Consider the following 21,865-nt stretch of genomic DNA (forward strand, 5'->3'; position numbering starts at 1 on the left):
TACTTGCTCTCTCTCTCCAGTATTACTTTCTCTCTCTCTCCAGTATTTTTTTTCTCTCTCCAGTATTACTTGCTCTTTCTCTCTCTCTCCAGTATTATCACAGAATCACAGAACCCTACAGTGCAGAAAGAGGCCATTCGGCCCATCGAGTCTGCACCGACCACAATCCCACCCAGGCCCTACCCCCATATCCCTACATATTTTATCCACTAATCCCTCTAACCTACGCATCTCAGGACACTAAGGGGCAATTTTATCATGGCCAATCAACCTAACCTGCACATCTTTGGACTGTGGGAGGAAACCGGAGCACCCGGAGGAAACCCACACAGACATGAGGAGAATGTGCAAACTCCACACAGACAGTGACCCGAGCCGGGTCCCTGGAGCTGTGAAGCAGCAGTGCTAACCACTGTGCTACCGTGCCGCCTGTATTACTTTCTCTTTCTGTCTCTCTCTCTCTCTCTCCAGTATTACTTTCTCTCCAGAATTTTTTTTCTCTCCAGTATTACTTTTTCTCTCTCTCTCCAGTATTTTTTTTCTCTCTCCAGTATTGCTCTTTCTCTCCAGTATTACTTGCTCTTTCTCTCTCTTTCCAGTATTACTTTCTCTCTCTCTCCAGTATTATTTGCTCTCTCTCCAGTATTACTTCCTCTCTCTCTCCAGTATTACTTTCTCTCTCTCTCTCTCTCGAGTATTTTTTTCTCTCTCCAGTATTACTCTCTCTCTCCAGTATTACTTTCTCTCTCTCTCTCTCTCGAGTATTTTTTTCTCTCTCCAGTGTTACTCTCCCTCTCTCTCTGTGCGGTGCCGGTTCGATGCCGCCGCTCTCTTCGCTGCTGCTGCTGCCTCTGGGCCTGGCTCTGGCCGCGGCCTCCAGCCCGGGGCTGGTGCTGCTCCTGGCCGATGATCTGGGCTACGGGGACCCGGGCTGCTTCGGACACCCGAGCTCCCGGACCCCCAACCTGGACCGGCTGGCGGCCGCGGGCCGGCGGTTCAGCGACTTCTACAGCGCGGCGAGTGTGTGCAGCCCGTCCCGGTGAGGGAAGGGGGAGCGGGGGAGCGAGAGGCCGGAGAGGGCGGGGGGACCGGGGGAAGCCGGGGAGACGAGGCCGGGGCGAGTGCCTGGATCAGTAAATCTGCGCTAATTCACGCTGCACTCTCTAATTCACAATAATCTATAAAGCAGCAATTGGTGAATTTGCAGCAATCCACATTCATTAATGTGAAATTATCTCCAACAATTAAATTCAATAATCTGCATTTATTCAAATACAGTAACCCACAGCGAGCAGTAATGTTCAATTAAACAATAATCTGCTTTAATTAACATTGGAAATTAACTGTCGCTCCTTCCAGAACATCCCAAAGCACTTTATAACCAATTAACTATCTGTAAAATGTAATGGAGGAAACTCAGTGATCAATTTACGCACAGCAAGCTCCCGCATCCAGCAGCGCTATAATGACCCAATATTCAGCTTGTGTCTTTGTTGAGGAATAAATATTGGCCAGTTCACCAGGGAAAACTCTCCCGCTCTTCCCCTAATCATGCCGGGGAATGTTTTACACCAACTTGAGAGTACATGTAGGGCCTTGATTGAAATCTTCTTCTGAAAGTCTTCAACAGAGCACTTCCTCTGTGGAGTATAATGCACTAGAATGTAATGAGCTGAAATGAATAATGTCCAGTAATTGCAATGAATAATGTGCAGTAATCAGCAATGTATAATGTGCAATAAATAATGTCAGCATCTTCGGAGATTGCTGGAGGAAGAGGTAAATAAATGACGTTATTTTTGAGGAAGTGTAGAAAGATTGGACCGAGGAGGGACAAAGTTGAAAGGGAGTGGAGAGAGTGAGCATAGAGATGAAAAGGAGTTTGTTTTCACTTTTTAAGAAGTGGAAGAATTTGCAGGTTGATGAAATCTGACAAGTTGTTACATCAACACTTTTTTAAAAATGTTTTACTCCATTCTTAAAGTTACAAAGCTAATGCACAGAATGGACCAGGCAAACCCAAATCCATTCCTTGCTTGTTCCAAAAACCAAATTCAAAATCCAGTTGAATCCAATACAATATCCTCACAAGGGAGACAAACAGGATCCAAGATGAGACATTGCGCCCTAGCTTGATCTGACGCTTGATCTTAGCCAAAAGGCCGATGTCAACACACTTTGTGCCATCATTATCAAAGTCAATTGGGTGTTAGTTCTGTAAACAGGAAGGTTTTGTGGACCCATATGGAACAGATTCCACCTACATCCACATGATTATCTTGCTGATGCCAATACAGAGCAGTGACTCCAGGCACTGCGACTATCTGGAACGGGGTTCAAACCCTGCACTTTTGCAATTAGAGATGAGAGTGCTCCCACAGAGCCTAAGGCTCAATTCAAGACTGAGGTGTTGAGGCAAGACCTGACTCTCCTCCTCAATCAAAAATTGCAGCTGAACCTCACTCAGCCTCTGATGCCTAAAGACCTCCCTTTGCCTCTTGCACTGTCCACTTGACTTTTTCAGTATTTTACAATGAAGATCTAATGTAGGCAATTATTTTTACATTGGTCGGTAATCTTCATTTCTTTGCTTCTTTCTCTTAGGGCAGCCTTGCTCACAGGCCGTTACCCCACTCGGTCTGGGGTTTATCCAGGTGTATTCTACCCTGGGTCAAGGGGTGGGCTCCCGCTGAATGAAACCACCATCGCTGAGTTGCTAAAACAGCAAGGGTACGTCACAGCAATGCTGGGGAAGTGGCACTTGGGCTACGGGCCCAACGGGACCTTCTTACCCATCCATCAGGGTTTTGATGAATTCTTGGGCGTCCCCTACTCCCACGACCAGGGACCCTGCCAGAACTTGACTTGTTTCCCACCAGACACCAAGTGCTACGGAAGGTGTGACCAAGGTGTGGTCCTCTTGCCCCTGGTGAAGAATAACAAGATTATCCAGCAGCCGGTCAAATTTCCCAAACTCACTCCACTGTATGATCACTTTGCGAGAGACTTCATTCTAAGAGCAGCAAAGCAGCACAAACCATTCTTCCTTTACTACGCGTCACATGTGAGTACAGCCTCTACATTGTATCATTGGCAAAATTTCAACAAGGGCTGACCTAATCCACCAACATCTCAAATTTAAATTTATCAATCTTGTATTCAAATCCTTTCTTGTTGTTCCTACCTCGCTAATCTCACTCAGCCCTACAATAATTCAAGATGAAAGCGATGCTCCAATTTGGCCTGTTGCACATTCCATATTTTCACCTTTCTATGACTGGCGAGCTTACCTTCAGCTACCTAGCCGTTCAGGTCTGGAACCTCCTTCCTAAACTTCTCCACCTCTCTCACACATTCCCCTCCTCTTTAAGGCTTCTTAAAATCTACCTTTCTGCTGAGTTTAAAGTCTTTTTTTAAAATTCAGTCAAGGGCTGTGGGCCTCAGACTACAGATGCACCATAGAAAGCATTCTTTCTGGTTGTATGGCTTGGTATGGGCTCCTGCTCTGCCCAAGACCGCAATAAACTACAAAAGATCGTGAATGTAGTCCAATCCATCATGCAAACCAGCCTCCCATCCATTGACTCTGTCTACACTTCCCGCTGCCTCAGCAAAGCAGCCAGCATAATTAAGGGCCCCACGCACTCCGGGCATTCACTCTTCCACCTTCTTCCGTTGGGAAAAAGATACAAAGGTCTGAGGTCACGTACCACCGACTCAAGAACAACTTCTTCCCTGCTGCCATCAGACTTTTGAATGGACCAACCTTACATTAAGTTGATCTTTCTCTACACCCTAGCTATGACTGTAACACTACATTCTGTACTCTCTCGTTTCCTTCTCTATGAATGGTATGTTTTGTCTGTATAGCGCACAAGAAACAATATTTTTCACTGTATGCTAATACATGTGACAATAAATCAAATCAAGTTTATTGCCCACTCCTAATTGCCCTTGAGAAGTTGGTGGTGAACTGTCTTCTAGAACCTCTGTAGTCACCCACAGGGCTGCTAGGGAAGGAGATCCAGGTTTGGGTCCTAATATTTCGTGTGGTGATAACATTCCCATAAATGTTGGTACAGAAAGTTTGGAATGGGGATTGTGGGCAGTACAGTGGTTTCCACACTGACATGTGGAGCCTGGACACCACACTGTCTCTAATCTGCAATAAATGTAAAATTCTCAGTTTGCATGGCCAATGTAGAAATGTCACATCAATGTGGTGAGGCTTTCACCTCTGAGATGGGGCTGAGAATAACAGTGGGTCTTTGCAAAGAAATATTGACTTTCCAAATAACCTAGTTTCCACATCATACTTGATGCAGTAACATCAGAATATGAGAACAAATTTAAAAACCGAGATTGTGTGGTAATTTGTGCCATTTGCAGGCATTGATCACAGTAGGAATCTGGCACCTTGCCCTGTAATGCTCCTTATTCTGGCACCTTGCCCTGTAATGCTCCTTATTCTATTCTTTGGGAATTAGACAGCTCCTTCTCTAATGGAGGCAGTTCTCTTTGCCAGTGCTATCGCTGTCAAATTAGCAGGTAGAGAATTGTGTCAGACGCCCAGTGACCTGCTGATAGACCCTCATTCGTGATGGGTGAGGCTCTGTGCAGGGAGCACACACTGATAAAAATCATTAATGTGTAGACACTGCCTATGACTGCAACCCTAACGTTCTGTTCCTGTGTTTGTAGCATACCCACTATCCACAGTTTGCGAGTGCTGGCTTTGCAGGCAAGTCCAAGAGAGGTCCGGTGGGGGACGCACTAATGGAATTTGACGGTTCGGTGGGGGTGATAATGAAGGCTTTGCAGGACGCTGGCGTGGAGAATAACACTCTCATCTTCTTCACCAGTGACAATGGGTATGATGAATGAGAGATACACAGGTTCCATTATCCATAACTGAGATTCGTCAGAACACAAAGGTCATTCTATTTATTCATCATTGGGTGCCACTGATATTTATTTTCCATTCATGTTTGTGTGAGATGGTGGTGATGGGTCTTCTCTTTAAACCACTGCAGTCCAGCCGTTTGATGCAACTGACTATATTACTGGGCCATTTCAGAGCACAGGAAAGAGTCAGTGGCATTGATGTGGGACTGGAGTCACATATAATCCAGATCAGTTCAGCAGATTTCTTTCTTAACATTGAGACGCACTAGCTGGGATTTTATAACAATCCGACCGACATCTTCATGCTGTTTTTTTTACAGACATCAGATTTTCATTTCCTAAACTGACAGTCACTCCTGATTTGGGACGGTGAGTTGGGTTGTTTATCACTGGCCAGTCTCAATGCAAGTCCTGACAGGCAAGTGACCACAGCAGACCACACACCAGAAACATTTTGAGGGTTATTCGGGAGGCACAACAGAAATTCATCCCAAGGAGGAGGAAACCATGCTAAGGGGAGGACGAGGCATCCACGGCTGAGAAGGAAAATCAAGGACAGCATAAAAGCAAAGGAAAAAGCATACAAAGTGATGAGGATTAGTGGGAAGCCAAAGGATTGGGAAACCTTTAAAAGCGAGTTGAGGACAACTAAAAAAGCAATAAGGGGGAAAAGATGAAATATGAGTGTAAGCGAGCTAGTGATATAAAAGAAGGTAGGACGAGTTTTTTTCAATATATAAAAAGTAAGAGAAAGGCAAAAGTGGCCATTGGACCCACTGGAAAATGAGGCTGGAGAAGTAATAATAGGAAACTAAGAAAAGGCAGAAGAACTGAATAGTTACTTTGTATCAGTCTTCATGTTGGAAGACACCAGTGGGATGCCAGAGCTCCAGGAGAGTGAGGCGGCACAGGTGAGTGCAGTGAAGGTGCTGGGGAAACTGAAAGGTCTGAAGGTGGATAAATCACCTGGACCGGATGGACTACACCCCAGGGTTCTAAAAGAGATAGCTGAGGAAATTGTGGAGGCATTGATGATGATCTTTCAGGAATCACTGGAGGCAGGGAGGGTCCCAAAGGACTGGAAAGTAGCTAATGTAACACCGCTGTTTAAGAAGGGAGAGAGGCAGCAGATGGGAAATTATAGGCCTGTTAGCCTGACTTTGGTCATTCGCAAGATTTTTAAAGTCCATTATTAAAGATGAGATCGCGGAGTACTTGGAAGTGCATGATAAAATAGGACTGAGTCAGCACGGCTTTGTCAAGGGGAGGTCATGTCTGACAAATCTATTAGAGTTCTTTGAGGAGGTAACAAGGAAGTTAAATAAAGGAGAACCAGTGGACATGATTTATTTAGATTTCCAAAAGACCTTTGACAATGTTCCACATAGGAGACTGTTAAATAAGTTAAGTGCCCATGGTGTTAAGGTTAAGATCCTGGCATGGATAGAGGATTGGCTGACTGGCAGAAGGCAGAGAGTGGGGATAAAGGGGTCTTTCCCAGGATGGCTGCCAGTGACTCGTGGTGTGCCTCAGGGATCAGTGCTGGGACCACAACATTTCACAATATACATTAACGATTTGGAGGAAGGAACTGAAGGCACTGTTGTTAAGTTTGTAAATGATACAAAGATATGTGGCGGGACAGGTAGTATTGAGGAAGCAGGGGGGCCGCAGAAGGACTTGGACAGAGTGGGCAAAGAAGTGGCAGATGGAATACAATGTGGAAAAGTGTGACGTTATGCACTTTGGAAGGAGGAATGGAGGCATTGACTATTTTCTAAATGGGGAAATGATTAGGAAATCAGAAACACAAAGGGACTTGGGAGTTCTTGTTCAAGATTCTTTTAAGGTTAACGTGCAGGTTCAGTCGGCAGTTAGGAAGGCGAACGTAATGTTAGCATTCGTGTCAAGAGGGTGAGAATACAAGAGCAGGGATGTACTTCTGAGGCTGTATAAGGCTCAGGTCAGACCCCATTTGGAGAATTGTGAGCAGTTTTGGGCCCCGTATCTAAGGAAGGATGTGCTGGCCTTGGAAAGCGTCCAGAGGAGGTTCACAAGAATGATCCCTGGAATGAAGAGCTTGTCGTATGAGGAACGGTTGAGGACTCTGGGTCTGTACTCTTTGGAGTTTAGAAGGATGGGGGGGATCTTATTGAAACTTACAGGATACTGTGAGGCCTGGATAGAGTGGACGTGGAGAGGATGTTTCCACTAGTAGGAAAACTAGAACCAGCGGGCACAACCTCAAGCGAAAGGGACAATCCTTTAAAACAGATGAGGAGGAATTTTTTCAGCCAGAGAGTGGTGAATTTGTGGAACTCTTTGCCACAGAAGGCTGTGGAGGCCAGGTCATTGAGTGTCTTTAAGACAGAGATAGATAGGTTCTTGATTAATAAGCGGATCAGGGGTTATAGGGAAAAGGCAGGAGAATAGGGATGAGAAAAATATCAGCCATGATTGAATGGCGGAGCAGACTCGTTGGGCCGAGTGGCCTAATTCTACTCCTATGTTTTATGGTCTTAAACATTGGTCTAGTGTAGAGGGAGCTTTACTCTGTATCTAAACTATGTATCTGACCAGTGTTCTAAACCGGGGAGTGTTTACCTGACATTGGCTGCAAGAAGTGAGAAAAACCTTTGAATTTTCCGTGACAGATCTGGCATATGAGTTATTGTGAATATGTATCTGTGTGAACTGACTTACTATTTTGTCTTCAGCCCAGAGCTAATGCGAAGATCACGTGGAGGGAATGCTGGTCTGTTGAAGTGCGGCAAGGGCACCACATATGAAGGGGGAATGAGGGAACCTGCAGTTGCCTACTGGCCTGGCCAGATTACTCCAGGTTTGTTTCTCTCCAGATGCCAATATATTGGTTAAGCTCTGAGATGGAAAATGTAATTTTACAGGTCACCAGAGTCCCATTAAAACCTCACACAAATTGGGATTCCATTCAACTACAGGCCCAGTGGCACAACATGAACTAAAACCCTGCGATCCATCCACTGGCTGATCTGTAGCCCAACTTGATTTACTGCTTTCACTCCATAATCCTCAATACCCAACAAATATCCATTCAGTTGTCGACCCGCATCCACAGCTTTTGTGAGGAGGAAGTTTCAGAATTCCATTATTCTTTGTGTGAAGAGGCGTTTCCTGAATTTGTTCCTTATTGCCCAAGCTTTAATGTAATGATGTGCTCTCCAACAGAAGAAATCATTTCTTTCCATCAACCAAACCAATTCCTTTTATCAGAGTGATGAGCTTGATTCGATCTCCCACTTGGTTCTTTCTTCGGAAACATCAGTTTTTATTTTTGGACTATGAACTCACTTATGCTGATTTACTTCCACACAAAGATGTTATTGGGATTGTTCTAAATAAGGAGGGTAGTATTATGCTGAACACTGCTGCAGTAATACTGCCTGTTGGGATTAATATAAACCGCAAATGATAGGTCACATTTCAGATAACAAGGGGTATGTTTGCTCTGTTTACAGGTGTGACACATGAACTGGCCAGCACCCTGGACATTCTTCCAACGATTGCCCCCCTCTTGGGAGCGAAGCTTCCACAGGTCAAACTAGATGGATACGACTTAAGAGATGTCCTCTTCAATAATGGGAAGGTGCTGGACCGTACATTACCCTGGGGCTCAGTACTGTGACTGTGGCTTATCTCTATCTGTCTGTGTCACTCCATCTTTGCCTGCCTCTTGCTCTTTGTCAACTTGCTTGTCTCTCCCTCTGTCTGAGTGTGTCGATTTTGGATATGTTATCTGGACTTGGATATCAGAGGCACAATATTAGCATTTGCAGAACACACAAAAATAAAGGTGTATTTTTATTTATTCATGCGGTGTGGGCGTCACTGGCTAGGCTATCCCTAATTGCCCCTGAGAAGGTGATGGTGAGTTGCCATCTCGAACTTGAATCCTGCAGTCCATGTGGTATAGATACAGCCAAAGTGCTGTGATGAGTTCCCACAATTTTGACCCAGTGACAGTGAAGGAACAGCAATATAGTTCCAAGTCAGAGTGGTGTGGGACTTGGAGCGGACCTTGCAGGTGGTCCCATGCATCTGCTGCCCTTGTCCTGCTGCCACTGTGGGGGTGAATGTTTGAGCTGGTGGGTGAGATGACAATCCCATTGGATTATTAGTGGATTCTTGCTGTGTGCAGATTGGCTGCTGCGTTTCCCCCATCGCAATGGTGACTACACTTCAAAATGATTTAATTGGCTGAACACTCGGGGAGATCCTGAAATGGTAAAAGGTGCTATAAAAATGCAAATTTTTTTTTCTTACTAACAAGATTAGCAGGACACTGTGGCCAGTTAAGAAACCATTAAAAAACTGACCATCTTAGAAGGACCGCGAATCTTTCAGTGCCAGTGTCCAGTGGGTCTGTCTCTACAGGCAGTAAACCAGGAGCCAGACCACTGTAACATTGTGCCAGCTCTTGCACTCAGATGTACATCACAGAGATAGCATTAGTAAGAGCAGTCTAAAGGATTATATGCTTCAACTTGCAGTCTGGGTAAGTGGGATTATTGTCCATTCCTGGTGTTTGTACTCTCACCAACATCCCTTTGTGCATATTCATGTTTTACAGAGTAAACGAGAGACCATGTTTTACTATCCAGTCACTCCCAGCATAAAGCTGGGAGTCTTTGCTGTGCGCTATGGACAATACAAAGCTCATTACTACACTGAAGGTAAGGCAGCCGAGATTCACCTCCCAGTCACAGAGCTGTTTGTGGGTGTCAGAAAGTGAGGGGCTAACATGGCGTGGCGTGTACGAGTCAGACTGCATGTGATACAAACTGAACAGGTGATTGTGTCAGTGAAACAGAGTGTGGCATAGAGTGAGAGAGGGCGGGACAGACGGAGGGTGGGACAGAGAGAGAGAGGGCGGGACAGAGAGGGAGAGGGCGGGCCAGAGAGAGAGAGGGCGGGCCAGAGAGAGAGAGAGGGCGGGACAGAGAGCGAGGGCGGGACAGAGAGAGCGAGGGCGGGACAGAGAGAGCGAGGGCGGGAGAGAGAGAGCGAGGGCGGGACACAGAGAGAGGGCGGGACAGAGAGAGGGCAGGACAGAGAGAGAGAGGGCGGGACAGAGAGAGGGCGGGACAGAGAGAGAGGGCGGAACAGAGAGAGAGGGCGGGACAGAGAGAGAGGGCGGGACAGAGAGAGAGAGGGCGGGACAGAGAGAGAGAGGGCGGGACAGAGAGAGAGAGGGCGGGACAGAGAGAGAGGGACAGAGAGAGAGAGGGCGGGACAGAGAGAGAGAGAGAGAGGGCGGGACAAGAGAGAGAGAGGGCGAGACAGAGAGAGAGGGCGGGACAGAGAGAGAGAGGGCGGGACAGAGAGAGAGAGAGCGGGACAGAGAGAGAGGGCGGGACAGAGAGAGAGAGAGGGCGGGACAGAGAGAGAGAGAGGGCGGAACAGAGAGAGAGAGGGCGGAACAGAGAGAGAGAGGGCGGGACAGAGAGAGAGAGAGAGGGCGGGACAGAGAGAGAGAGAGAGGGCGGGACAGAGAGAGAGAGAGAGGGCGGGACAGAGAGAGAGAGAGGGCGGGACAGAGAGAGAGAGGGCGGGACAGAGAGAGAGAGGGCGGGACAGAGAGAGAGAGGGCGGGACAGAGAGACAGGGGGCGGGACAGAGAGAGAGGGCGGGACAGAGAGAGAGAAGGCGGGACAGAGAGGGCGGGCCAGAGAGAGAGAGGGCGGGACAGAGAGAGAGGGCGGGACACAGAGAGAGAGGGCGGGACAGAGAGAGAGAGGGCGGGACAGAGAGAGAGGGCGGGACAGAGAGAGAGAGGGCGGGACAGAGAGAGAGGGGGCGGGACAGAGTGAGAGAGGGCGGGACAGAGAGAGAGAGAAGGCGGGGCAGAGAGGGCGGGACAGAGAGAGAGAGGGCGGGACAGAGGAGAGAGGGCGGGACAGAGAGAGAGGGCGGGACAGAGAGAGAGAGGGCGGGACAGAGAGAGAGAGGGCGGGACAGAGAGAGAGGGCGGGACAGAGAGAGAGAGGGCGGGACAGAGAGAGAGAGGGCGGGACAGAGAGAGAGAGGGCGGGACAGAGAGAGAGAGGGCGGGACAGAGAGAGAGGGCGGGACAGAGAGAGGGGGGCGGGACAGAGAGAAGGGCGGGACAGAGAGAGAGAGGGCGGGACAGAGAGAGAGGGCGGGACAGAGATAGAGAAGGCGGGACAGAGAGAGAGAGGGCGGGACAGAGAGAGAGAGGGCGGGACAGAGAGAGAGAGGGCGGGACAGAGAGAGAGAGGGCGGGACAGAGAGAGAGAGGGCGGGACAGAGAGAGAGAGGGCGGGACAGAGAGAGAGAGGGCGGGACAGAGAGAGAGAGGGCGGGACAGAGAGAGAGAGGGCGGGACAGAGAGAGAGAGGGCGGGACAGAGAGAGAGAGGGCGGGACAGAGAGAGAGAGGGCGGGACAGAGAGAGAGAGGGCGGGAGAGAGAGAGAGAGGGCGGGACAGAGAGAGAGAGGGCGGGACAGAGAGAGAGAGGGCGGGACAGAGAGGTAGAGGGCGGGACAGAGAGGTAGAGGGCGGGACAGAGAGGTAGAGGGCGGGACAGAGAGAGAGAGGGCGGGACAGAGAGAGAGAGGGCGGGACAGAGAGAGAGAGGGCGGGACAGAGAGAGAGAGGGCGGGACAGAGAGAGAGAGGGCGGGACAGAGAGAGAGGGTAGGACAGAGAGAGAGAGAGAGGGCGGGACAGAGAGAGAGAGGGCGGGACAGAGAGAGAGCAGGACAGAGAGAGAGGGCGGGACAGAGAGAGAGAGGGCGGGACAGAGAGAGAGAGGGCGGGACAGAGAGAGAGAGGGCGGGACAGAGAGAGAGAGGGCGGGACAGAGAGAGAGAGGGCGGGACAGAGAGAGAGGGCGGGACAGAGAGAGGGGGGGCGGGACAGAGAGAAGGCGGGACAGAGAGAGAGAGGGCGGGACAGAGAGAGAGGGCGGGACAGAGATAGAGAAGGCGGGACAGAGAGAGAGAGGGCGGGACAGAGAGAGAGAGGGCGGGACAGAGAGAGAGAGGGCGGGACAGAGAGAGAGAGGGCGGGACAGAGAGAGAGAGGGCGGGACAGAGAGAGAGAGGGCGGGACAGAGAGAGAGAGGGCGGGACAGAGAGAGAGAGGGCGGGACAGAGAGAGAGAGGGCGGGACAGAGAGAGAGAGGGCGGGACAGAGAGAGAGAGGGCGGGACAGAGAGAGAGAGGGCGGGACAGAGAGAGAGAGGGCGGGACAGAGAGAGAGAGGGCGGGAGAGAGAGAGAGAGGGCGGGACAGAGAGAGAGGGCGGGACAGAGAGAGAGAGGGCGGGACAGAGAGAGAGAGGGCGGGAGAGAGAGAGAGAGGGCGGGACAGAGAGAGAGAGGGCGGGACAGAGAGAGAGAGGGTGGGACAGAGAGGTAGAGGGCGGGACAGAGAGGTAGAGGGCGGGACAGAGAGGTAGAGGGCGGGACAGAGAGAGAGAGGGCGGGACAGAGAGAGAGAGGGCGGGACAGAGAGAGAGAGGGCGGGACAGAGAGAGAGGGCAGGACAGAGAGAGAGAGAGAGGGCGGGACAGAGAGAGAGAGGGCGGGACAGAGAGAGAGCAGGACAGAGAGAGAGGGCGGGACAGAGAGAGAGAGGGCGGGACAGAGAGAGAGAGGGCGGGACAGAGAGAGAGAGGGTGGGGCAGAGAGAGAGAGGGCGTGACAGAGAGAGAGAGGGCGTGACAGAGAGAGAGAGGGCGGGACAGAGAGAGAGGGGGCGGGACAGAGTGAGAGAGGGCGGGACAGAGAGAGAGAGAAGGCGGGGCAGAGAGGGCGGGACAGAGAGAGAGAGGGCGGGACAGAGGGAGAGAGGGCGGGACAGAGAGAGAGGGCGGGACAGAGAGAGAGAGGGCGGGACAGAGAGAGAGAGGGCGGGACAGAGAGAGAGGGCGGGACAGAGAGAGAGAGGGCGGGACAGAGAGAGAGAGGGCGGGACAGAGAGAGAGAGGGCGGGACAGAGAGAGAGAGGGCGGGACAGAGAGAGAGAGGGCGGGACAGAGAGAGAGGGGGCGGGACAGAGAGAGAGGGCGGGACAGAGAGAGAGAGGGCGGGACAGAGAGAGAGAGGGCGGGACAGAGAGAGAGGGCGGGACAGAGAGAGGGGGGCGGGACAGAGAGAGAGAGAGGGCGGGACAGAGAGAGAGGGGGGGCGGGACAGAGAGAAGGCGGGACAGAGAGAGAGAGGGCGGGACAGAGAGAGAGGGCGGGACAGAGATAGAGAAGGCGGGACAGAGAGAGAGAGGGCGGGACAGAGAGAGAGGGCGGGACAGAGAGAGAGAGGGCGGGACAGAGAGAGAGAGGGCGGGACAGAGAGAGAGAGGGCGGGACAGAGAGAGAGAGGGCGGGACAGAGAGAGAGAGGGCGGGACAGAGAGAGAGAGGGCGGGACAGAGAGAGAGAGGGCGGGACAGAGAGAGAGAGGGCGTGACAGAGAGAGAGAGGGCGGGACAGAGAGAGAGAGGGCGGGACAGGGAGAGAGAGGGCGGGACAGAGAGAGAGGGCGGGACAGAGAGAGAAGGCGGGACAGAGAGAGAGAGGGCGGGACAGAGAGAGAGAGGGCGGGACAGAGAGAGAGAGGGCGGGACAGAGAGAGAGGGCGGGACAGAGAGAGAGAGGGCGGGACAGAGAGAGAGAGGGCGGGACAGAGAGAGAGAGGGCGGGACAGAGAGAGAGAGGGCGGGACAGAGAGAGAGAGGGCGGGACAGAGAGAGAGAGGGCGGGACAGAGAGAGAGAGGGCGGGACAGAGAGAGAGAAGGCGGGACAGAGAGAGAGAGGGCGGGACAGAGAGAGAGGGCGGGACAGAGATAGAGAAGGCGGGACAGAGAGAGAGAGGGCGGGACAGAGAGAGAGAGGGCGGGACAGAGAGAGAGAGGGCGGGACAGAGAGAGAGAGGGCGGGACAGAGAGAGAGAGGGCGGGACAGAGAGAGAGAGGGCGGGACAGAGAGAGAGAGGGCGGGACAGAGAGAGAGAGGGCGGGACAGAGAGAGAGGGGGGGCGGGACAGAGAGAAGGCGGGACAGAGAGAGAGAGGGCGGGACAGAGAGAGAGGGCGGGACAGAGATAGAGAAGGCGGGACAGAGAGAGAGAGGGCGGGACAGAGAGAGAGGGCGGGACAGAGAGAGAGAGGGCGGGACAGAGAGAGAGAGGGCGGGACAGAGAGAGAGAGGGCGGGACAGAGAGAGAGAGGGCGGGACAGAGAGAGAGAGGGCGGGACAGAGAGAGAGAGGGCGGGACAGAGAGAGAGAGGGCGGGACAGAGAGAGAGAGGGCGGGACAGAGAGAGAGAGGGCGGGACAGAGAGAGAGAGGGCGGGACAGGGAGAGAGAGGGCGGGACAGAGAGAGAGGGCGGGACAGAGAGAGAAGGCGGGACAGAGAGAGAGAGGGCGGGACAGAGAGAGAGAGGGCGGGACAGAGAGAGAGAGGGCGGGACAGAGAGAGAGGGCGGGACAGAGAGAGAGAGGGCGGGACAGAGAGAGAGAGGGCGGGACAGAGAGAGAGAGGGCGGGACAGAGAGAGAGAGGGCGGGACAGAGAGAGAGAGGGCGGGACAGAGAGAGAGAGGGCGGGACAGAGAGAGAGAGGGCGGGACAGAGAGAGAGAAGGCGGGACAGAGAGAGAGAGGGCGGGACAGAGAGAGAGGGCGGGACAGAGATAGAGAAGGCGGGACAGAGAGAGAGAGGGCGGGACAGAGAGAGAGAGGGCGGGACAGAGAGAGAGAGGGCGGGACAGAGAGAGAGAGGGCGGGACAGAGAGAGAGAGGGCGGGACAGAGAGAGAGAGGGCGGGACAGAGAGAGAGAGGGCGGGACAGAGAGAGAGAGGGCGGGACAGAGAGAGAGAGGGCGGGACAGAGAGAGAGAGGGCGGGACAGAGAGAGAGAGGGCGGGACAGAGAGAGAGAGGGCGGGACAGAGAGACAGAGGGCGGGACAGAGAGAGAGAGGGCGGGACAGAGAGAGAGAGGGCGGGACAGAGAGAGAGAGGGCGGGACAGAGAGAGAGAGGGCGGGACAGAGAGAGAGAGGGCGGGACAGGGAGAGAGAGGGCGGGACAGAGAGAGAGGGCGGGACAGAGATAGAGAAGGCGGGACAGAGAGAGAGAGGGCGGGACAGAGAGAGAGGGCGGGACAGAGAGAGAGAGGGCGGGACAGAGAGAGAGAGGGCGGGACAGAGAGAGAGAGGGCGGGACAGAGAGAGAGAGGGCGGGACAGAGAGAGAGAGGGCGGGACAGAGAGAGAGAGGGCGGGACAGAGAGAGAGAGGGCGGGACAGAGAGAGAGAGGGCGGGACAGAGAGAGAGAGGGCGGGACAGAGAGAGAGAGGGCGGGACAGAGAGAGAGAGGGCGGGACAGAGAGAGAGAAGGCGGGACAGAGAGAGAGAGGGCGGGACAGAGAGAGAGGGCGGGACAGAGATAGAGAAGGCGGGACAGAGAGAGAGAGGGCGGGACAGAGAGAGAGAGGGCGGGACAGAGAGAGAGAGGGCGGGACAGAGAGAGAGAGGGCGGGACAGAGAGAGAGAGGGCGGGACAGAGAGAGAGAGGGCGGGACAGAGAGAGAGAGGGCGGGACAGAGAGAGAGAGGGCGGGACAGAGAGAGAGAGGGCGGGACAGAGAGAGAGAGGGCGGGACAGAGAGAGAGAGGGCGGGACAGAGAGAGAGAGGGCGGGACAGAGAGAGAGAGGGAGAGAGAGGCGGGACAGAGAGAGAGAGGGCGGGACAGAGAGAGAGAGGGCGGGACAGAGAGAGAGAGGGCGGGACAGAGAGGTAGAGGGCGGGACAGAGAGGTAGAGGGCGGGACAGAGAGAGAGAGGGCGGGACAGAGAGAGAGAGGGCGGGACAGAGAGAGAGAGGGCGGGACAGAGAGAGAGGGCAGGACAGAGAGAGAGAGAGAGGGGGGACAGAGAGAGAGAGGGCGGGACAGAGAGAGAGAGGGCGGGACAGAGAGAGAGCAGGACAGAGAGAGAGGGCGGGACAGAGAGAGAGAGGGCGGGACAGAGAGAGAGAGGGCGGGACAGAGAGAGAGAGGGCGGGACAGAGAGAGAGAGGGCGGGACAGAGAGAGAGAGGGCGGGACAGAGAGAGAGAGGGCGGGACAGAGAGAGAGGGGCGGGACAGAGAGAGAGAGGGCGGGACAGAGAGAGAGGGCGGGACAGAGAGAGGGGGCGGGACAGAGAGAGAGAGGGCGGGACAGAGAGAGAGGGGGCGGGACAGAGAGAAGGCGGGACAGAGAGAGAGAGGGCGGGACAGAGAGAGAGGGCGGGACAGAGAGAGAGAAGGCGGGACAGAGAGAGAGAGGGCGGGACAGAGAGAGAGGGCGGGACAGAGAGAGAGGGCGGGACAGAGAGAGAGAGGGCGGGACAGAGAGAGAGAGGGCGGGACAGAGAGAGAGAGGGCGGGACAGAGAGAGAGAGGGCGGGACAGAGAGAGAGAGGGCGGGACAGAGAGAGAGAGGGCGGGACAGAGAGAGAGAGGGCGGGGACAGAGAGAGAGAGGGCGGGACAGAGAGAGAGAGGGTGGGGACAGGGAGAGAGAGGGCGGGACAGAGAGAGAGAGGGCGGGACAGAGAGAGAGAGAAGGCGGGACAGAGAGAGAGAGGGCGGGACAGAGAGAGAGAGGGCGGGACAGAGAGAGAGAGGGCGGGTCAGAGTGAGAGGGCGGGACAGAGTGGGGGGGGCGGGACAGAGTGAGGGGGCGGGACAAGTGAGGGGGGGGACAGAGTGAGGGGGTCGGGAGAGAGTGAGGGGGGGGCGGGAGAGAGTGAGGGGGGGGGCGGGAGAGAGTGAGGGGGGCAGGAGAGAGTGAGGGGGGGGCAGGAGAGAGTGGGGGGGGCCGGGAGAGAGTGAGGGGGGGGCGGGAGAGAGTGAGGGGGGGGGGCGGGAGAGAGTGAGGGGGGGCAGGAGAGCGTGAGGGGACCGGGAGAGAGTGAGGGGGGGCGGGTGAGAGTGAGGGGGGGGCGGGAGAGAGTGAGGGGGGGCGGGAGAGAGTGAGGGGGGGGGCGGGAGAGAGTGAGAGGGGGGGCGGGAGAGAGTGAGAGGGGGCGGGATAGAGTGAGGGGTGGCGGGACGGAGTGAGGGGGTGGCGGGGCGGAGTGAGAGGGGCGGGGCGGAGAGAGAGGGGGCGGGACGGAGTGAGAGGGGGCGGGACGGAGTGAGAGGGGGCGGGACGGAGTGAGAGGGGGCGGGATGGAGTGAGAGGGGGCGGGACGGAGTGAGAGGGGGCGGGCGGAGTGAGAGGGGGCGGGGTGGAGCGAGGGGGCGGGGCGGAGAGAGAGTGGGCGGGGTGGAGTGGGAGGGGGCGGGACAAAGAGGGGGGCAGGACAGAGTGAGGGGAGAGGGGGTGGCGGGACAGAGTGAGGGGGGCGGGACGGAGTGAGAGGAGAGGGGGCGGGACTGAGGGGAGGGCGGGGCAGAGTGGGAGGGGGCGGGGCAGAGTGAGAGGGATAAGGGAAAGGGGTGCAGGGTCAGACCACAATAAACATACAAGTTATGGTTTTTACATGAGTACAGAATCCAGAATCAAAAGTCTAATGGAGGGCGTCTTCAGAGGATGGGTGGGTTGGCTGTTGCAGGGTGATCCATCTTTTTAGAAGTGAGACTTCTACGAGGGGAGAAGGCATGTAGGATTGAATAAGTATTGAAGACACCAGTTCCAATGTTTCAGTCGTTCACAATGTAGATGAGGGCCAGGCAATTGTACCTGGACAGAGCTCCTTCTGCTGCTGCCTGTTTAATGATAAGATGGTGGACAACGACAGGCTGTCTGCCTGGAGTTACTGTTCTCTTCTGAGGTCAAACAGAAACGGAAGATAATTTCGAACAGTTTATTAATGAAAGAAGCTCGGACCGCGCCAGTTTCCGTCATGTTTTCGAGCAGGTAATGTTTGGGTGATTATCACCACCTCAGGATATTGGGAGTCACAAATAGCTACCTTTGTCTGCAGTTGGATGGGACAGACAAACCGGCTGTAATTTCACCGGCTCACCTGCCCAGGGATTGTAAGATCTTGCCTGAGGCCAATGGAGAAAGCCGTTCTGCCAGCCGGGGCGGGCTTGCTGGTAAAATCAGGGCCACCGTCTCAGAGGCTGGAGCTCTGAGAAATGCAAAAGGGTTGGTGTATTTCTCTGGAATTCAATTGTCAGCAGTCGCAGAGGGCATTAGCACCTCCTACAGATATCGAGTCTCTGATCGTTTGAAATTCCTCTGCTATGAGTCGTGGAAGCTTTGTTCATTTAAAAAAAAAAGATTTTTTGGGAGTAGCCAGGTGATGTAAATATGTATTTTTTTTTTGTCCCGTGTCGGCCGGAACCCCGTGCAGAAAATTCAATATAGTTTCTGAAGAAAGGTTTTGACAAGAATTTTCATTCCTCTTCCCACCAGGCTCCACCCACAGTGACAGCACCCCAGACCGTGACTGCCACTGGGACGCACTGCTCACCTCTCACAACCCTCCGCTTCTCTTTGACCTGGAAGCAGATCCTTCTGAGAACTACCCACTCAGCAGTTCTGACACTCCCAATTACAGCTGGATAATCGAGCGGATCAACAAGGAAAAGGTCAAATTTGAGTCGGGAATGGAGTTTGGGGAAAGCCAAATTCGCAAAGGAACTGACCCTGCTCTTGAACCCTGTATTAACCCCGGCTGCAGTCCGCGTCCTGGCTGCTGCAGACAGATCTAAAGACTGGAAAAAGGAAGGAATGCAAAATACAACCTAACAGCTGCTTTAGTAACACTTACTAATCTCAAACTGAACCTCTCTGGCGCTGCAATGGAGTCGGGAGATGGACAGAGTCTCCAGCAAAGTCCTGTCATCTGCAATCCAAGGTGAAGTCCTCAGGTACAGTTGGGCACTTGCTGATGAATCAGAGAGGTTTGCCCCTGTGAGAGGAGGGCAAATTCCAGCACGGATGAGGCTGACACCCTGGCCTCTGAAAAATCTAATCATTCCACTGAATTGTGATTAATTACAGCATCATTTTATGTTGCTCCTCATTTGTTTGAACAATCAGTGTTGATAATATTGTTGTAATCCTTACTTTGTCTGCCGTCCCACCCACTTTACCTGTAACCACACAGTGTGTGAAAATGGAGGCATGGCGGAACTCATTCTTACCCAGGGCCTCAAAACTGTGGAACGTTTCTCGTCTGTCTATTCCCACCCCCACCCCACCTCCCTACAATCTACAGGCTTTTATAAACCCAACCTTAACTAACACCTTAATAACACTTGCCCTCATCGCCCCTGCTTCCTCCAGCCTTGAAGCTGTCTCGCAACAAGAACATAGGTTGAAGTATTGTTCAGATGACATCGAGGTGGGGTTTTAAAAATCTGCAGATTGTACAAAGGAGGGGAGCAGGCAGAGGGGAATCTTGGATCTTGGTCTTGCATAAGCCCCCTGGGCTCCCGGCACTGCCCAGGGGCAAAGAGGCAATGCTTAAGGGGTCTTGCATAAGGCACAAGTCAGGAGTGTGATGGAATACTCTCCACTTGTCTGATGGGTGCAGCTCCAACAACCCTCTCTCTCTGTCCCGCCCCCCCAACAACACTCAAGAAGCTTGACACCATCCAGGACAAAGCAACCCACTTGATTGGCACCACATCTACAAACACTCAATCCCTCCACCACTGACGCTCATTAACAGTGGTGTGTACTATCTACAAGATGCACTGCAGCAATTCAAAGGTCCTTAGACAGCACCTTCCAAACCCACGACCACTTCCATCTGGAAGGACAAGGGCAGCAGATACATGGGAACACCACCACCTGCAAGTTCTCCTCCAACTCACCATCCTGACTTGGAAATATATCACCATTCCTTCAGAGTCGCTGGGTCAAAATCCTGGAATTCCCGTCAAAATCCTGAAATTCCCTCCCTTACGGCATTGTGGGTCAACCGACAGCACATGGACTGCAGCGATTCAAGAAGGCAGCTCACCATCACCTCCTCAAGGGCAACTAGGGATGGGCAATAAATGCTGGCCCGCCCGCTCATGTCCCAGAAATGAATTTTTTAAAAAGAGCACATTTGCTTTTACTCTGGTGAGATAAGAACAGGAACCCCGGCAGCCATTTTGAGCCCATTTGCCATCCTAATCAACCATTGCTGATCTGAACCTCAAATCCATTTAATCCGCCTTTGACACTTGTTGACCATCAACACACAAAGTCTTTTAAGGAAGAGAGTTCCAGATTTCCACTGCCTTTTGTCTGAAGAGACACTGGGTGAAATTCTCCCCAAAAAATTCCAAGCGTCGAATTCGCGTAAAAACTGGAGTAAATCCCGCTGGTTCTTTCAGTGCAATTTTCAAAATGAGTCTCCCCCACTCTGTGCACTGCAGAGAGCCCACGTATGAATCAGGCTAAAAATCAGTATTCCTGCTGGAGAAGCTTGCAGCATAGCGCTGAGTGGGTCACTGCGCAAGCGCCAATCTATCAGAGCGGGGATCAGCACATGCACAGTAGCCCTGCATTGCCAGCTTCCTGATTGCTGGCCAGCGCCATGCAATCCCCATCGCTGCCCCTCAAACACACCCCCCCCCCCCCCCAAACAACCAATGGCTGGGCTCCTGGACATATCCAGGCCAACCCTGACATCCCCCCCACCGCCACCCCCGGCTGTCGCCCCTTCCCCTGCAGTGCAGCCCTGATTGCTGGCTTCCCCCCTCTGTCACTGCCGAGTGGAGAGTGGCAGGGGACCCCAACTCCCATCGGCCGTGCCCCCTTGGCACTGCCTGATGCCCAGTGGACTGTGCCAAGGTTCCCCCTTAAGCATTGCCTCTTTGCCCCTGGGCAGTGCCAGGAGCCCAGGCTAGTAGTGCCCAGAGGACATCCCCTCTCATGGGGAAGACCTCCATCGCCCCCCCCCCCCCCTTCACTGCAGCGGGTTCAGGCTGCCAGCTCTCCCTTAATGGGGAGCTATTGTAAACCCCACTGTTGTAAACTCCAGGAGTTGAAACTGGCAGGGATGCGGGGGGGGCGGGAGAGACGCTAAGTCACGGGCCCGCTGATGCTATGCAAATTCTAATTTAAATAAATTATACAGCTCCCTGCTGGTTTGTGGTGCAGAGCTGATGGCGCTGGAAATCCAGTGCCCGGAGACTCGCGGAGGCGGTGGCACCCAGCGGGAATCCCGCGAAACAGCCCCTGCCTGAGTCTCCTGGCCCGCTGCACTGTTAAAGCAGCACAGAGGGCTGGGAGGATCACCCCTACTGTCTCATTTCATCCTCAGACAGCCTGCCTCTAATTATAGTATTTGATCCAAATTTTCCCCATACCAAGAAATTGTTTCTTTATCTACCCTATCGAATCATTTAATTATTTGAAATAACTTGACGGATCTCCCCTTCAGCCTTCTGAACAGAAGAAAATCCAAAGCAGAGGGTGTGATATCGTCGCGGGTTTTTAATGTGGACACATATTGAATCTTGCACATCTAAGTAATTCTTGTTTGAGTTTTTCAGGATGTAGATGCTGTAGGATGTTGGTGGTGTTCGGTTTAGGATGCTGCCGTGTGCTTTGTATTTGTTAATACGTTTGATGGCCTCTAAAAATGAAAATGAACTCTTTCTAATTATGTCATTGTGATTTTAAAAAAGCTTAAAGTATTTGGTGGGAGAATTAACTGCACTAATTAGTCACTGGTTGATTATTTTGTACATACAAGATGAAATAAATATATCCATATATAGATACACACAGCATTGGTTGGATAAATTCTTCTTGTAAACTATCGTGTTGCAGATTCTGGAATAATTAGCTCAATTGTCCAGTATGGCACTGATGCTTTAAGATCAACGAGTTAAGGTTCCGTTCCAGTTCCACTTTCCCATCTCACCCATCAAGAGTGTGCATTGATACTTGGACCGGAGAGGGTTCCTGCTCCGAAACCTTGTCCACGAATGCCAGCTTGGGAGCACACATGTACACAT

General features: G+C 53.1%; 1 protein-coding gene across 1 annotated transcript; it reads left to right on the plus strand.

Moving 5' to 3' along the window:
- The first annotated feature begins 769 nt into the window (after positions 1-769).
- Positions 770-21,625, plus strand: arsa (arylsulfatase A). The gene is made up of 7 exons (XM_078235722.1): positions 770-1,039; positions 2,605-3,064; positions 4,702-4,871; positions 7,623-7,747; positions 8,403-8,530; positions 9,515-9,617; positions 18,315-21,625. The coding sequence occupies exons 1-7, from the start codon at positions 819-821 to the stop codon at positions 18,611-18,613; spliced, it is 1,506 nt and encodes a 501-aa protein (XP_078091848.1). The 5' UTR covers positions 770-818; the 3' UTR covers positions 18,614-21,625.
- The last annotated feature ends 240 nt before the right edge of the window (positions 21,626-21,865 follow it).

This window comes from Mustelus asterias, chromosome 19 (assembly GCF_964213995.1).
Source record: "Mustelus asterias chromosome 19, sMusAst1.hap1.1, whole genome shotgun sequence".
Taxonomy (NCBI): domain Eukaryota; kingdom Metazoa; phylum Chordata; class Chondrichthyes; order Carcharhiniformes; family Triakidae; genus Mustelus; species Mustelus asterias.